This window comes from Telmatherina bonti (assembly GCF_933228915.1).
Source record: "Telmatherina bonti genome assembly, chromosome: 21".
NCBI lineage: Eukaryota > Metazoa > Chordata > Actinopteri > Atheriniformes > Telmatherinidae > Telmatherina > Telmatherina bonti.
The window spans coordinates 18,030,714-18,048,615 of NC_136630.1; the positions used below are offsets into that span (position 1 = coordinate 18,030,714).

The 17,902-nt window shown below is 39.0% G+C and overlaps 1 protein-coding gene across 1 annotated transcript; it reads right to left on the minus strand.

The window, feature by feature from the left end:
• Window positions 1–545: 545 nt before the first annotated feature.
• lrrc4bb (leucine rich repeat containing 4Bb) lies at window positions 546–3,400 on the minus strand. Its single transcript, XM_079260445.1, has 2 exons — window positions 2,968–3,400; window positions 546–2,855 (listed from the first exon to the last, which is right to left on the minus strand). Exons 1-2 carry the CDS (start codon window positions 3,208–3,210, stop codon window positions 864–866), a joined length of 2,235 nt encoding a protein of 744 aa, XP_079116571.1. The 5' UTR covers window positions 3,211–3,400; the 3' UTR covers window positions 546–863.
• Between the last annotated feature and the right edge of the window lie 14,502 nt (window positions 3,401–17,902).

A 17,902-nucleotide genomic window follows, 5' to 3' on the forward strand; every position in this document is an offset into this window, starting at 1 on the left:
AGACAAAAGAGATCTGCATTTACTGTTCTACAACCTAAATGGGCTTTATGTCACAAAGCCAATTGAAAGATTCACAATGAGTGTTGCAATTGAGCCCTTATGTTTCTGAGAAGTAGCCAAACTTAAATCATAACAAATCTCCACCATCACTGCCCCTGATTAATCACAAAGAAACAAACTATGTACCAGCTTATACATCCGTCCCAAAATATGTCTGCATCATAGTCTGCAATGAACATATTTAGATGAAAATATATTTATATAATTTGTGGATTTTTCACAGTAGTTTGTACTGCACTGTACCTTTTTGTCCATCTATTATGCCTACATAATTTTCACCTTGAGGGAGTCTATTGAGTCACTTGAGAGAGCATGTGTCTCATGTTTTGTTTTTTGTTATTTTTTCTTTTGTTGAAGGAAACTGTCTCTTGGATTTCATTCTGCAATATCTCGGCTCTTCAGTGTGGTAAGTGCTGTGCGTATCTTTCAACTCTGCTGGCAAACAACAATTAGGGGACTTATTTACTCTGAAAGGCTATTTTTTTCCTATGAGAACACAGCTTGTAGAAACTGCAAAAAACATTTGCTTTGGCACAGATTTACATTGTAGCAATGTCCACTCCTTGATCTCCATGGCCATGGTCATTACTACAAACACAAGTGGGCCATTGTGGTAATCCTTGGCTCAATACACCGTCACAGATAAGTCTATGTGTTTGTGTATTGCCTTGTCAGTCTATCCTCTCTCCTGGTGTAATGTCAATGCACTCCAGTGTCTTATCATTCCACATGTAAACCCGACATCAATTCCCTCTCTGTCTTTGACTCTTGCGCACTCTCCCTCTATAATCTCACTTTTGTTATTAGATCTGAGTCTCTTGGACATTTTCCTTTGAGCTCCCCTTGAACAGAAGAGGCTCCATTTGAGGATTCTGGCTTTGTCCCATGAAACCCTTGATCGATCCATGTAAGCCCATTGTAGGCATTGGGAGAGACATCGGCAGTGGAGGGGACATAGAGCTGGGGTTGACGTTGGTGCCATTGCCTGATGTGGTAAGCAAATTAGATGTAGAGATTGGAACTGAGGTACAGGAGATTGGAATATCCTGGCCATGCTGGTTCTTGCTGTTGAGGATCCCTCCTGGTCCCATTCCTTCGCCAATACTAAGACCCATCACATTGTTATTGAAATGATGTGTTTTGTAGTAATGATTGAGGGTATCTGTACGGCCAATGTTTGGAAGGTTGACTATTTCTGGATGATGTATCCTTAAGGTTCCTTCTCCGCCAGTGCCAGAATTAATTGTTGAACCACCTGAGATGCCACTGCCAGCCCCAGCTCCAATCTCGTCCTCTACATTGACAATTTCTATGGCTCTGGCTGGGCCATGATGCTTGTGTAACTGATGCTGCTTGCGGAGTTTATAGAAGACCACCAACATTACAGCTGCCATAAAGGTAATGGCCACAAAGCAACCAATGATGATCTTAGTCGTTTTCATTACATCATCCAGGCCTGGAATGTTAGTTACATCCATTATAGACACAGTCGCTGTGTTTTCAGTTGCTCTGTTAGCTCTTGGTGACAGTGAAGAAAGAGATGACAGAGAAGGTGATATAGTGATGCCAGGCCGTCCATCTAACCCTCTCTGAATGGTAGGATTAGGGAAGTCTATGAAGGTCTCATTTATAAACTGTCTTGCCGAATTTTCCTCCTCTCCTCTAACTGTTTCTACCGTTTCAACAGTGACAGTGGTGAAGTAGCTGTAGCTGTTGCTGGGATCAGAAGCAGAAACATTGAGCACAGCAGTTGCGGTGGTATTTCCAGCAGAGTTGGTTACCATGCAGGTATACTGCCCAGTATCCTGCACAGTCACATTAGTGAAATTCAGTGTTCCGTCATGGAGCACTGAAATCCTAACTCGATATGATCCATGTGTCATCAGAGTACCATTTGGGGTGAACCAGTTCACAGAGGTCATTGAAGTTCCAGTACGACATTTAAGCTCAGCAGCCATGCCTTCGGTGACATTGAGGTCAGTGGGTGGCTCCACAATCACTGGGGCATAGCAGGTAAAGTGGGTCTGATCTAGCTCCCCTATGTACTTTCCCTTCAGACCTGGGGGTGCATGGCAACGGGCACAACATGTGGTGTTGCTGGGAACAGTTTCTTTAAGCCACCAACTAAGCCACAAGACATCACAGTTGCAAACCCAGGGGTTATGGTTGAGATGAACCCTTTCCAACTGGTGTAAAGGTGTGAAGAGATCATGGGGCAGGGAATGCAAGGAATTGTGGGAGAGGTTGAGCTCCTCCAAGTTCTTGAGGTCATCAAAAGCATTGCGTTCAATAACTGACACTCTAGAGTGCATAAGCCAAAGCTTTCGAAGTGACACTAGACCTTGGAAAGATCCAGGACGGACAATCCCTAGCTGGTTCCCTGACAGCTCTAACTCCTCTAGTCTCACCAGTGGGGTGAGATTAGGGATGTCCTTCAAACCACACATGCCAAGATTCAAAAAGCGCAAATTTACCAGTCCTTCAAAGGCAGCCTCTGAGATAAAATCCAGTTTCCGGAGTTCCCCTAGGTCGAGACGTCGTAAAGAGGGAACGCGGTGAAAGGCAAAGGCTGGTAACGTCTCTATGGGGTTGTTTCGCAGCCATAGTTCTCTTAGCTTGCTGAGGTACTCAAAGGCTTGTGAGGGTACCACTGTGAGACGGTTGTCAAAAAGCTCCAATGTATTGAGGTTGGGAAGACCATTAAAGGCGCCCACCTCAATTTGCCGAATGTGGTTCTTGGACAACTGGAGAATTTCCAAATGTCGCAGATGTTTAAATGTGTCAGACTTGATGACCTAGTGAGGAAAGAAAAAATGAGCCACACTGAAAAACGTTATAATTAATTTAATCATATGTTGTAGCAATTTTTTTGTTGTTTGTTTATTTTTTTAAAGAATCCATATTTACCTGAATTGAGTTCTCTTGTAGATTGAGGTATCTTGTGTTCTCTGAAATATTGTCAGGGATTTGATCCAAACTCTTCCTTGTACAGATGACACGGCTTGCCTGGTTGGAACAGGTACAGGGGTTAGGGCAAGGGGGTGCTGCCTCTGTCAGCTGAGGTCCATGGTTGTGAAACCACAACAAAAGCTGGACCAACCAGAGGAGGGGGAAAGGGGTGCAGGGGCTGGTCACCATGACAACACGCATGGCAACTGAGTCATGACCCACCCCTATTGCTATGATTTTTATAAGTCACCTCCAAACAGGGGAACTTAAGTGCTTATCTTAATGTTCATATTTAATACTCTTAGATGTTTTTCTCTCTGAGTTACTTTAAAAGAAAAGAGAAAATGGAGTTTTCAATTAATATATTTATCAATAAAAGCTTCCTATTTTACTTTGCTCATACTTTCTTGACAGTCAGACACATTGATTTCTTTCTTCTTATTTCAGGAAGCAGTGAACTTTTGTTCCCATTATAATTATGTTACAGGGAATCAAATTTAGCAGAGGATTTGCTTATGGAAGTGTTGTCGCTGTGGAGCCTGTTGCTTCTCACTGTAGGGGGAGACAGAAAAGAAGAGATAGAAACAAGGTCAAATAAGTGCACAGTGCAGTAGATTTAACATATTAGCCTGCCACTTGTGTGCAAGTAATCACAAGACCCCTTTAAAATGTAAAAAAATGTTTCAGTGTCATGAAGGCATCACATACGGGATTTGTTGTCTTTTCCAAGAAGGTGTCTCTTCAGTTGTGTAACATAATGAGTCAGCTGCCATCTTATTCATATATTGATCTTAACATCAGGGTCATGGTTTGAAATGGCCACAATTATCACAACTATCATACTTAGAGCTACAAGTGCTGCAGCACACCAGTTAGGAGGGCACTGACTGTCAACTAAATGGGCAACTATATGATACTGGCATTCTTTTCATCAATCCCATTCAGACTGAAGTTACAATTTTGCTTTTGAAAAACTCAAGAGTCACGCAAATAATTTTCAGCTGCTTGAAATTTTAAGGCCAAACAGTTACAAAATCCTTAATAAGGCAGAAGCACTGAAATAGGTGACCATATTATGTGTGCTTGTAGTAATTACCTGTTAAGGTATGAAAGAGTAATTATTGATTTCTGAGCAAACTGCAGTGCACATATTGTTTACAAAAACCTCAAATCATACAATACCCCTGAAACTGAAAAATGATGGACCAAATCTGAAAGCGACGATTGACATTCTACAAAAAAGGCATAATGTATACACAAGTCAAAAGTTTGGACACACTTCTCCATTATCTAATGGGAAAGTGTGTCCAAACTGCGACAGAATTACCTTATATAAGGTACCTTATACAGTTGTATGGAGTGTCAAACAGGTTTGGAAACAGAAATGGCTGCAAGCATTAGCTGATTTGCTAAATTTAGAAATCCTTGGGCTCTTTGTCTTATAATCAATCGAGAGAAAGTCTTCCTTGTTTATTCAAACACCTTATGCTTGACACTGTGACTTAAGCAGTCACAAGCCTGGAATATCTGTGGAAAATGAATAAGAAGATCTTTGTTTCCCTTTTGCTGTTAACATTATCAATATTCTACTTAAAATAAATGTTGAATACATATTGCAGTTGTTCCTAGTCTTTAATTTCTATAATAAACTCGTTATATAAAAAGATTGCCTCCATGGCAGTTCTCAGCATCTGCTTTTCTATGCACCGACGATGCATTCGCTCCTAGGAACACAGTTGCTGTGGTAACCTGCTCATTCACCATCTTGTGTTTTTACTGTCCAGTGCCCTATTCCGTATAACAGTGTTTATTTGAGCTTGATGAACATTTTCCGTTTAAAGCAGATCAGCAGCATGTTTTTGTTTTAAACCACTATAAACTTGATCAAAAGATAAAATTAATTTCTATCACAATGTTTGTTAGGAAGGTATAAAATCAAATTTGTAGTCTAGAGGCCCCACTATACCGTTCACATAAATATATACAGTAGACTATAAACCTAGTAAAGGCCACCTCTAAACTGTGGCCTTCAAAATCACAGCAGTTGAAACAAACTACCATGAACCTGAAGATAAGGTCAAGATTAGTCTTCACTTGAAACATACTGGTAAAGACATTAAAAAGCTCATAAAGGAATGTATGCTAAAAATAGACTTTTTCAGTTGCTCTACTCATCCCACATCCTCTCCCTGCCTCTTTGACACACTCACAAAAGAACTCCCATCCTTATCTATAAGCATCTCAACTGTAACTGCCACAGATAGATAACAACACATTATCTATCACAGATTTGATTAGAAAGCACATATGGTCTTACAGATACAAATGAAAAGTCTAAATGTTGCTATGTGTAGCTTTCTTGTAGCACATCTTAACCTTTTCTTTATGGTCTCCTTCCCACTTATCCACATAGGTAATCATGCATTCAGTTTGACTTATTTAATGGAAATTACTAGTGTTTCACTTAGGTCCTATGACTACAGCTTACCCGCTAGTTACAACTTGTCATGGATGCATCAAAACATTAATATTCAGAGCAAATTACATCAATGAGAAAAATATTATTTTTTCTTTTTTAATGTCCTGTGCCGTACACAGGTATCTCATTCAAAACACAGTGATGGTCACTTTTTTTTTTCTTTTGCCACCCCCCCCCCCACCAAAAAAAAAACTGAATAAACTGAAAATACTAGATTTATTTTCTAGTTATTCCCTCATTTCAGCAAAAACTCAGCTCAAGAGCATTACATGACAAAATCATATCAAATTTGCTCAGATTAGTTCATGTAATTGAGCTGTTTCCTCCTTGCGTTGCATTTGTATGAAACAGACAGGCCAATAAAGCGCCATACTGGAGGAAACTGGATAGTCAGACGCCTGTTGCCTCAACCACACATTTTCAAGTTCTCCATCACTTAGATGCTCAAAAACAGCACACAACAACATGTGTTTTATTTTTAGACAACTTGACTCATCTGAAGAGTTTTTCTTTCGCCAGTGGCCTTCATCCTCATTCCTGCGTTTTCTTTGGGTTCATGACGTGTTTGAAACATCTACTACATGTCATTTTTTTCTAACCAATTTCACTCAAGTTTCACTGTATTTTGCTTTCTTCATCTCAGCCGTTTTTTTCATGTCAAGAACAGATTGAAACCATGTAGATATTGATTATTCGATCGGGCCTGAGAGTGCGCTCAGTCGTGAAAAGACAAATTAGCTGCAAGCTGCTGACCAATTGCTACAAACCAATCACATCATCGTAACCGCCTGATTGTATCAATGTTCTGCTCTCTACAACAGAGTCCTCATGGTTTATAAAGAGGGGGGGGGGGGGGTATGAAAAAACATATGGGGACGTTTTCAATGAACACCTAAAGCTTTAAGCTTCCTGTATGTCTACACAATAACACACCATATTTACAAATGATCCAGAACAACACAAAGTTGCACAGGTGCAGCAGGGCCAACATTATCCAGTGTAACTATGACAACTAGACTGATTCAGGACGTGGGAATCGAGGTGGGAAGGGACGCATTTCACCACTACCAAACAGCGCTGTTAGAGGGGGGAGAAAATAACAGGTTCGTGCCAAAATATTTTCTCCACTTTTCAACTGATGGCAAGCATTTTTTTTTTTTTTTTTTACATTTTACTGGTATCATTAACTCATAACTCATTAAAAAAATAAAATAAAATAAAATAACCTTTCAGAAATCAAGGAAAGAGAAACCAACTTGTCCATTTTTCTCCCGCAGTCGCGATCTCTAATCTGCAATCTCGCCTCATCATATAGCCTCCAGCATAATATCTCTTACAATTGAACAGAATGGCCTTATTCATCTATGCAGCTGCGCTCACTACGGCGCACCTTCTCGGGAACGCAATTGAAATTCTGAATAGGCCCAATTCTGCACATGCTGCATTACAAAATGGCTTGCATCCATTCTCTCTTCGGGGTAATGACAGCATGACTGCACCCAAAAATAATCCATAGGCTCAGTGTTTTGTTGTTGTTTTTTTTAAATAAGTCAAGTGTATATTTGAGAAAGGACATAGGCTTGCATATGGAACAAAGCCATTTGATACGTTTGCAGGACTTGGGATAAATCACAAATTATTTATTCACTTCAAATGTTTTGCATCCTTGCAACCTTTTTCGCATTTGATTGTTCTGATCAGATCTTTGTCATCTCGCGACTAATCTCATCGTCCACACAAGATTAAGTAACAAATACCACAATTATGCCGGCCATCTCAGTCATTTCTACCTGTGCATCCATTATATCTTAAACATACCTTAATGTTTCGGCGGCTGCGGCGTGTCTCTGTTCTGTCTCCCCTCGTCCCCTCTCCGATCTCCTTTCCCCCCCAAACCACACTATCTGTCTCTCCTTTTTCTCTTCTCTAAATTGATTCGCTTGTTTCCACGGCTGTGAGCTGGCTCTTGTTCTTGTAGGCTAGAACCGCAGCGCCAACGCAACGCAGGGAGCTACGGTGCTGGCAGGATAAAGATGAACACAATCCACATTCTCACGCTGGGAAAAAAAAAAAAGAAAGTCAGATCAGATAACGGGTCGTTGGAGAAATGATGTTATAATTGTCTCATTTAGGGAAGGAGGTCGGGGACGAGTGCATCGATGCGCCTCTCTCCTCATAGAGGAACGCAGCAAACGCGACGGCGCCCGCTGGGCAGAGCAGTTTGCGTCCAGCATAAGCGGCTCTTTACGCACATTTCGTATGTTTGAAACTAAACCCTAAGACCTTACTGAAGGAGGTTGCAACTGCGTTCTTCAGATCTTTTGATGCATTATAGTGAAGATGCAGCGTAGGTTTAAACTAAAATAAGACATATTTCTTCTGATTTGGACTCTTTTGGTTTTGTCTTATTTACTGCTGCAATGTGATGAGCAGCTTTAGTCACATATTTATTAATGTGACTCAGCAGCACTGACAAATTAGCAGGATAAACTGAGTCAGTGTGTCTTGTTCATGTTAAATGATATTTAAAGCACTTTTGCCAGGTTTTAGTGCTTATTACCATCTCATGGGAGCTTTTTATGAACCACAAGTCACCAAACATCTGCAGTAAGGAACATTTGTTGGTCACAGAGAGTTTTGTAGGTCATATATGGATGGCCATATTCATTATGTATGCAGTGTTAGCACATGCATTTGGTAATGGCAAGCTAAGATTATATCTAATGAGGTCTGTTTTTGCAGACTTTGCTTGTAAGCATCTATTTTTTTCCCCAAAGCATCTGTGATGGATTTAAAGCTGTGAAATAGTAATAGAGCAACACTATTACTTAATGTCAGCAAGCAAACATGGAGAGAAAAAAAGTCAGCTGGCCTGTGAGTTTTGCATGTTGCTAAAATCCAAACTTTCTGAGCTTTTTGGATGTGCATTGCAGAGTATTTGTGAGAATGTTTCAAAGTCTGCAAGTTTCCTGCAACATGTTTCAGTTCATGAAAAGAATGTCTGCAAGTTAATAAGCAGTACTAAAGTTTAGTCATGAAAAAGATGCCAATCTTGATATTTCTCATATGCATTTTCCACATTCTCCCTTCACAGTGTGATCCGATTCAAACTTTTTGCACTTGTAGCTCGTAATAGCTTTTTATTGAAAGACAAGCTTGTTGGTAAAAATGAATTGCTGTACATCTCTGCTCTGTCTCAGCATACACTAAAGGTCAAAAGACCGAAAAGGCAACGCTTCAGAAAGACCCCCAAGATATATGCTCTCTCTCTCTCTCTCTCTTTCTCCTCTTCTCTACCTCCTCTTCCTTCATGCACTCCCTCGTTCCTCCCCTCCCTCTCAGTGAATGCCGTAGTGAGCATTGTTCGCGACCACTAGCTTTCGCTGAAAGCTGCACAGCAATGAGGTCTCTGTGCCTTTTGCCTCTCTCTTCCTCTCCCCTCCCCCTCCACTGGCTCCCTCTCTCCCACCCATCTACCTCTCGCTCCTTCCATCTCTGCCTCTCTCTATCTCTCTCCCTCTATTAAATTTCCAGTCACACAGTGGTGCAGAGGATATTCCTCCTTTCCCTCTTTTCCCCCCTCTTCCCTCAATTCCTCTCAGTCATGTTAAAAATCTTAACCTATATCTCGTCTCTCATCCAACCCTGGATGCCTTTCAGCGCTTTTCTGCTGCTCTTGTCTCCTCTCTTTGTAAATCTTTTTGCCTTCCATCCCTCCCCCAACACCATATAAAACGATTCCATGCCAAACGCAGCCTGCATCTCTGCTATCCTTCCTTCCCCTTTTTCCACTCTATGTCCTCACTGTGTCATTGCACATTGAATCTGATATCCCCCTTATGCATGTATGGTAAGCTTGTGTATGTGCAGGCACCCTTGAGCTTGTGTGTGTGTGTGTGTGTGAGAGAGAGAGAGAGAGAGCAATAGAGAGGAGGGAGGGAGAAGGACATGCATTCGTGCACAGTAAATGAACAAACACTCATTGCTGTATTGCTTGTGTCATCAGTACAGGAAGGCTCTCGGAGTAGAAATATAGTGGAGAGAGCTAATCCTACAATCCAGAGGACGGGTACATGGCATTTCCAATACAACCCAAACCCTATAAACTCTTAATGCTGTGTTAGAAGCCACAGGGGAGGAGAAAGGGAGGGTGATGAGGATTTGGCAGCAACATGCTAGGGACAAGACATATGTGGCATGCTGATAGCACCAGAGAGGTGCAGCTCATACTGTGCAGGTGCTTTGGAAGGGTGCTGATACACATCCATCACTTCTGTTGTTTGTTGAGCTCCATGCCCACTTTGGGCACGGGAGAGATATCGCACATAGTTCAAAGATTACAAATGTGACTAATTTTTGAAGCAACTGCTCTTGAGTTGAAGACCATTAGCAATATGTTTAGTACTGCGAGCCACCCAACTGTGATTGAGAAAAAAAGTGACATTTTTTGTGGGTATTTTTAGAATTGTTCCTGAAAAAGTTGAGTGAGTGCTCAGTGCAAAAGAATAAGAGATACAGAAGAGTTTCGACTTATTCATGGTGACATCTGTGTGTGCATTTACTGGTATGTGTGTATGAGTGTGTATTACAAAGAGAGCGAGAGAGAAAATACAGTGAAAAATCCTAGTGTCACAGTATCTTAGCAACTGCCTCCATCTCCTTGGAGACCAGAACTGACATCATTTCCTGTCTGTGAGAATTCACTTTTGGTTTGTACACTGTGTGTCTGCTCATGACATTGTATGGACTTGATGTGTGTGTGTGTGTGTGTGTGTGTGTGTGTGTGTGTGTGTGTGTGTGTGTGTGTGTGTGTGTGTGTGCATCTATTTGTATGTGTAATAGTGTTTCAACTTTGTGTGTATATGTAGGCCTTCAATTTGTACACCAAATCCTACAATAATTCAAGTGCAAGCAACAGATCCCTCAAAAATGTTAATTTATAGTTCTGTTTGTGGTTATCAAAAGGCGTCAACAGCTGAAGGCAACTGCCTTCAAGTTTATATCATCGAAATTAGGCTTCAGCTGTGAACAGTGGAACACAGTCAACACCAATAATTTTCATTTGCGCATACGGATTGATACTATTTGATGTTTCAAATCATCTTTCTTACAGTTCAAAGTTAACACATACAATGTTTTTTTTTCACTTTTTTAAATCTTAACCAATCTTCTCTCAGGTTTGTCTGTTTTCTAAATTTGCTGTTTATGTTTATGCAGACCCACCAAGCAGCTGCTGAGTTTAACGCAGAGAAGATTTTTATCTTTAACTGCCATCTTGTGAGCAATGAATGGAAGTGCAGGTAAGCGCAAACTCATAAAAACAACAGTGAGAAACAAATTGGTACGCACCACATAGAAGGTTTGACTGAAGAAACAGAGCTAAGATGGAGACCTATGCTGTACAGCATATTTCTTTCTGTCAGAGAGGACTTCAGTGGTGCTTAAAAGCTTGTGAGGTAGTTTATATTTAACTTGAAAAGAATTTTTGTTGTTTTTTTTCCCGAAGAGTATCTTAAAAGGACTAAAATTAACAAATGAGATAGAAATATTGTAATAAAAGTACTTCAAATGAGTAGGTATGTGAACCTTTAGCATTAGCAGTCTATGTGAGGAGAAAATTTGAATCATATGTTTTAGTTATCTGGAAGGCAGTAGGCGAGTTGGTAAAGAAATTCAGGACTGTTGTAACCTCCTGGAGAAGTGTTCAAACACCAAATACTAGTTAAAAACCAAAAACGATTTTAAAGTTACACACTGTATTAATTTATTCAGTCATTTTCTATACCTCTTGGTTCTGTTTAACGTTGCAGGGAAGCTGGATCCTGTCCTAGTAATCATTGGGTGAGAGGTCGCTGTCCATCGCAGGGCCACAATCTGTTTTTATCATGAAATTTTACTCAGTTATATATTTTTCCTTGTTATTTCACAGAATTTTTCTGGCATCTCATCTCATTTTAATCACTTTTTTTTGGACGATATCAAGTTTTTCTTTTCCAAAATAAATCCAATTTGCTCTATGTTTTTCCAAGTTAAGCTTGGCATCCATTGCAGGTAAACATATCATTAAACTGGTTTTCTGATGCACTTAACTTTGTTTTCTTGGATCAGCACAATAAGTCATGTAATTGTACTATTTTGAAATAGTAATAATTACTAGGGATCAGACGTGATGCCATCAATAATTAAATAAATGATACTTTGTCTACAAATGGAAATTGTTAAAGGAGTGTGACATGTTATTGTATGATGTGTTTCCTACACAAGCATTCTTTTTGTTTGTTTGTTTTATTTTTAAAGTTCTGTAGATTAATTTAACATCACAGGAGCATACAGCAAAAGCAAAGCGAGGTAACTAGTCCTGGGCTAAAACTGCAGCTACCTTCTGTGTTAACCCCTTAACCAGCAGTGGTAAAGCAGACAAGGGTTTCTGCTGTAACTAGAACTGTGTGGTGTTTATTGCTAAAACCTGCTAAAACAAATTTTGATTCATCCATTAATTAACTGACTGATAAGCTGTGCACATCCATTGTAATTATGGTTTTAAAGTACATCGTCACATTTAAATTGCACAAGCAAATAACTTTAGAGTCATCATAAATGTATGTTAAATTTACTTCTACAAATCTAGTTGAACTGAAATCCTGAACAGTTACCCAAGAGCATAAAGTTGACCTTATTTACATTTAGTTCAGTCAACAAAATTCTCTCTTATTAAATAAATGCTTTTAATTGAAGTGAAAAGTATTTCCATAACTTTATTACATTAACCTAACAAGTTGTTTTTGTTTGTTTTTTTTTGTTTTTTGTATTTTAAAATATGCCAGATAAAACTTTTAAAACAGTTCTAAGTACAAATCTTAGTTTTACATAATATTGGCTAAATCAAGTAGCATGCAAGACACAGTTGAATACTGTATGTATTTCTTGATGAAAGTTTGATAAAAAATTGGTCATTCAACATCGTGAGTGCATAATATTTTGAAAAAACTCAGGGAGTCTGCAGAATCTTATTGCATAAACCCCAAAGGCAAATAAACTAAGTGAGTACTCAAACTTTGAGTCTCTTAGGGTAGCAGTGGATCATTGTAATCCCTCTAAGATCAAAGTATCCACATGGGCTCAGGAGTACTTTAAAACAAACATTTTTATTCAAAATCGTCCACTATTACATCCACATAAGAAATAATTATTATGCACTTTAAATAGAATTATATAAACTCTACAAAGAAACAATTTTTCAGAAGATGAGCTCAGCCCAGAGGGACAGAAGGCACCTTCTGGAGTGGACATTTTGAATATTTTTAAGCCTTTTAACAGATCTGCGTAGATACTGTTACGGCAATAGATATGTGAATAGATGAAAGAATGGATCACGATCTCAAGCTGAGGTCAGGGGAAGTCGAGCTTGACATTAGTCAGGATTCTCAGGTAAAAAAAATAAGCTTGTTTTGACCACTGAGCTAGTTTGTTGCTGAACTTAAAATTAATATCCAAGATAAAGCCCAGGTTTCTTCTAAAGGTACTACAAAAAGAACTGAGGTTGTCAATGACTCTGTTACAATTACGTGGTAAAATCTGGTTTCCAAAACAATAATCTAAGTTTTATTTTTGTTAATGCTAAGAAAGTTAGCTGCAATCAGGACTTAATATCTTTGAGGCAGCCCAACAAGGCCTGAACAGGGTCACTGGTTTTAGGAGTACATGAATTTGCACATCATCAGCAAAACAGTACTGTAAGTAATGTTCTGGCCCTTAAAATCCAGAAGCAACAAAAACAATGAGACAAGAAGAGGGCCTAAAATTGACCCCTGCAGAACTCCACAGCTCCATTGCAATTTAGGTGAGAAGTATTGTCACATTTGCACAGGAAAAACTCTTATTAGACAAGTGCAACTTAAATCATTTGACAATGCCCTTGATGCAGGCACACAGTTCCAGCCAGGACAAAAAAATATTATGATCTGTGGTATCAAATGCACATGTCAAGTCTAACAGCACCAGTATGGCAGAGTAAGTCATTTAGGACTCTTAACAGGGTCATCTATGTGCTATGGTGAGATTGAAAACCTCACACTGTGGCCTTACAGCAAGAAGGTTGCTGGTTCAATCCTTGGCTGGGGCAAAGTTTGGTCAGTTGTCTTTCTGTGTGGAGTTTGCACGTCCGTGTATGCGTGGGTTCTCTCCTGGTACTCCGGCTTCCTCCCACCATCCAAAGACATGCATGTTAGGTTAATTGGTTACTCTAAATCACCCCTAGGGGTGAGCGTGAGTGATTGTCTCTGTGTGTGTGCCTGCGATGGAGTGGCGAGCTGTCCAGGGTGTACCCTGCCTTCGCCCAAAGACAGCTAGGATAGGCTCCAGCTTCCCCGCGACCCTGAATTGGATTAAGCAGTTTGGAAAATGAATGAACTATTAAAATCAGTGTAAGGCTACAGTTGTTTGTATACAAAAGTTTAGATGTTTTGATGAGGGGCTGAACAACAACAGCATGTTTTAAAGAAGCCACATCTAAAACACAGGGCCCAAAGTTCTGAAAAATTGTGATAAATATTGTTTAAATATTGTTTAATAAAAATAAAACTGGCAACCTGTCCAGTGTATACCCCGCTTCTCGTCCAATGACTGCTGGGATAGACTACACCTTCTCTGACTCTTAATTGGACTAAACTGTTAACTGAACTGTTGCCATCCTAAACCAGTTAATGTGTTAATTTAATGCTATTATGCTTTAACACTGGAAGTTGCCACAATGTATAACTGTGATGATGGTTACCAACTGTTGCACAATATCAGGATTTACAGCACAAAATAAACACCAGACCAGCCTGGAGGGAAAACTCTGCTTTAATGTGGTTGTCATGAGTTAAGGTTAAAGATCTTTTAATATAGTTAAGAAAACACCCCTAACTGGCCCCAAGAAAAAGTTTTTTTGTTTTGTTTTTGCCATGCCCATCCATCATTTTTACTTTTTTTTAAATCACCATTAGGTTTTTCCTATTATTGTTGTTAATAATCTGTAATTCAGTAAATATAACCTCTAATGAATACATTCCTTTTTAAACTGTCATAAACAGTCACTTAACAAAGACAAAACATAACTTTCCTGTTTCCAGTGAACATAGATGGAATGTAGAGGCACTACTTAGATAAAGGGCTACAGTGGGCCTATTTCTCTGAATAGGCTTCAGTTAGCATGTTAAATTTTTAAGATCATGACAGAACATAGACAGAAAACAACCAATCAAAACAGTTTCAGCAGCACGAGTATATCAACTATCAAGCACAGTGTGGCGGCCCAACCAGCATTATTCTCTTGAGTGTGTTACAGGTGCAATCCAATGGCATGAGTCTCACTTGGGCGCTGAGTGTCCTGCCACATGTAAGAGCTGCATTAGCCTAAACTCCATGTTTCTCCCTGGTTTGGACTGGGAGATCACCTGGGTTTTGGCTGGCTCTGCAACTTTTGTTTGTTTTGTTACATATACATTTCTATACATCCATGCACAGCTTGAACTACCTTTGCATTGACCTTTACATGTTTTTTATGAAGAGGTTAATATTTTTGTAAAGAACCACCTTATGCCTGCATACCTCTTCGTTGCTACCGTTGATGCAGGTTGTAACAACAATGATTGAGTGACACCTTTTAATCATTAAGTCTGTGAACACATCTGTAGACAATAGTATTCTGCAGTAAAATGTGAAGCCAAGTGATAGACTTTATAAAAAATAGCTGAAAAAAAAATAAAACCAAGGTGTTGCAATGATGCAAAGCCCAGATCTCAACCTCACTAGAATAATGTGACTGGACTTTAGGAAAGCAAATAAAAGCCCATATGTTTTCATGAACTGATACCTTCTTCCAAAAAAAAAAAAAAAGAGACTCATTCATTCATTTATTCATTCATTATCCTAACCACTTAATCCGATTAAGGGTTGCGGGGAAGCTGGAGCCTCTCCCAGTAGTCTGTTGGGCAAAAAAGGCAGGGTACACCTGGACAGCTCACCACTCCATCGCAGGGCAAAATATGAGATTGATACAGGAAATTTTTAATTCAAGTTACTGCCTTAAGAAAATTCTGTCTATTATTACGCCAAAGAATGTGGTTTTATTCATATGTGTTCATGATTTTACAACAAAGGTAATGCAGAATGTAGGCCCGTTGATCTGAGGAAGATGTGTCCTCAAATTTAAACTAATTACACACAATCTGTTAATAAGCAGGTGCTAAAATTACCTGAATATATCGTTTTTGGGTTTTTTTTCATGTTTAAGCATTCTCTCGAAAAATACTTGTTTGAATTCATAATAAGAAGAAGAAAATGAACAACGAGAAGAACAAGAAGAATTCATGTATGGTTAAAGCAAACTTACTGTTGTATTTTCGAAGTGTTTCCATGGAAGCCCTGAGACCTGGAGTTGTATCTTGAGTGCTTTTTTTTCTCTCTTTCACTTTGAATTAAAGGCCTTGTCGTTGCAGTGCCATGATTTAACCAGCAGATGGCAGTATTGGTATTTTTGACCTTGCATGGACCTTATCTTTACCAATCCTACATAATATTATCGGTGTAATTATTAGCTTAATTAGTATACATAAATTTAAAGAGGAACTAATTTTACTCTCTCTTTTTTTTTTAAATTCATTAAATATCGGCTTGTTTGCCTTCTTAATTCTCACATTATCAATTTAATTTGATCTGTTTAATTTATCTTGTAAACAAAAATAAATATTTAGACCTTCTGCAATCCATAATGTGTTTTCCAAAAATATGGGAACATTTCAGTATTAGCATGTTTTTTTATACCATCATTTTGGAACCAAAGAAATGCTTTGACTGCATATTTGTCTTTAAACAAAGGAATCTTATTTCCCAAAGGGGTGTGAACGGTATTTATGGATATTATTTTTCATCCACCTGTAATGTAAAGTTGTTGTGATCATCTGTATCTGCCCTGAGTTTCTGATCTGAGCAAAGACAGCCTGACATCCCCCCACCACCTCAGGCTTCTTTTAGTCTGATAAATGGGCTGCACTGCTGATGGAGTGGTCAGTAAGTAAATGACCTATATTTAAGGACTCTAGAAGACTGTTAACATATTGAAAAATGTACTTAGTATTCAATATCATGTTGTTTCTCTCCTTTTAAAGGTCATGGTGGTTTTCTGCTTTTTCATTGTAAACCAACACTTTAACTCCAAATCTGAATCTTATTGTATTTGACATTCTCTTGCTTATTCTGTAACTTTCTATTTATTTATTTAGTTTATTTATATTTTGTTTTGGGCTTTTGTTTGTCTGTGTGTGTGTGTGTGTGTGTGTGTGTGTGTGTGTGTGTGTGTGTGTGTGTGTGTGTGTGTGTGTGTGTGTGTGTGTGTGTGTGTGTGTTTTGTATTGGTAGCATTGAACTGAGAGTTATACTTTTTCAGTCACAGTTTATAAACAGCCGGTCTGAAAAGCTTACATTCTTCTGTAATAAGCAAAAACAAGACATATGTTCTGCGAATGACTCTAAGGCTAAACTGATTTTAGTATTTTTGATAGTTACACTGAAAAGTCGAGCTGTGCTCAGCAGAGAGAGCCGATTATAACATTTAATCACCGGGTTCTATCGCTGAGCTTTGCAGGCTTCTTGCCCCAAGGTTTGATTTACCCGCCCTCTTCCTGAGGAAAAATCTCATTCACTAGACGGATTGCTGAGCGGGTCCCTCCGACTAGCCCCTATAAATCATTCTTTAATCAGGGGCCTGTGAGATTGGGCCCAGACACCCGCAGGAGCACCGCTGTGACATCTCAACTCCTCCCCATGCATCTCTGCAGTCCTATGAGCTTTTACCCTCGTCTATTTTCCACCTTGGGCTTCTTTGCATTTGTATCAGTCATCAAGAAACTCAGAGGGATGACCACACACTGATGCCTAACACTTCCAGAGGAAGGGGATGCCAAATGAAATCTGAGGCAAAGTCTATCTCAGATTGCAGAGCTGATGGGGTCCTTTCAAACATGTCAGTTTGTCATGAGCTTTGATATGATTAGGAATATTTTTACAACTGAAAAGAATTTTTTTCTTGAAGATACTTATAAGTATTTGATATCATGTATGACAAAGTTGTTGATTACCATTTTTCCCTCTTTCTGGCCATAATCTGTTTTTAAATGTGGTCTTAGCATATCCGCAGGCCATGTACTGTCTGAAATATTGATTAACTCTACATATTGACACAAAGTTGGAGTTTTCTCTGCAAAGGTGGCAGGTTTAATCAGCTCAAGTCTGGCTTTCAAATTTTAGGAGCCCTTTAAATTTCCTTGAATTTTTGCCAACTTAAGTAAAAGTAACAGGGGGGAAAAGATAACAACAAAAACAGCAATAATAATAATAATAATAATAATAATAATAATAATAATAATAATAAAA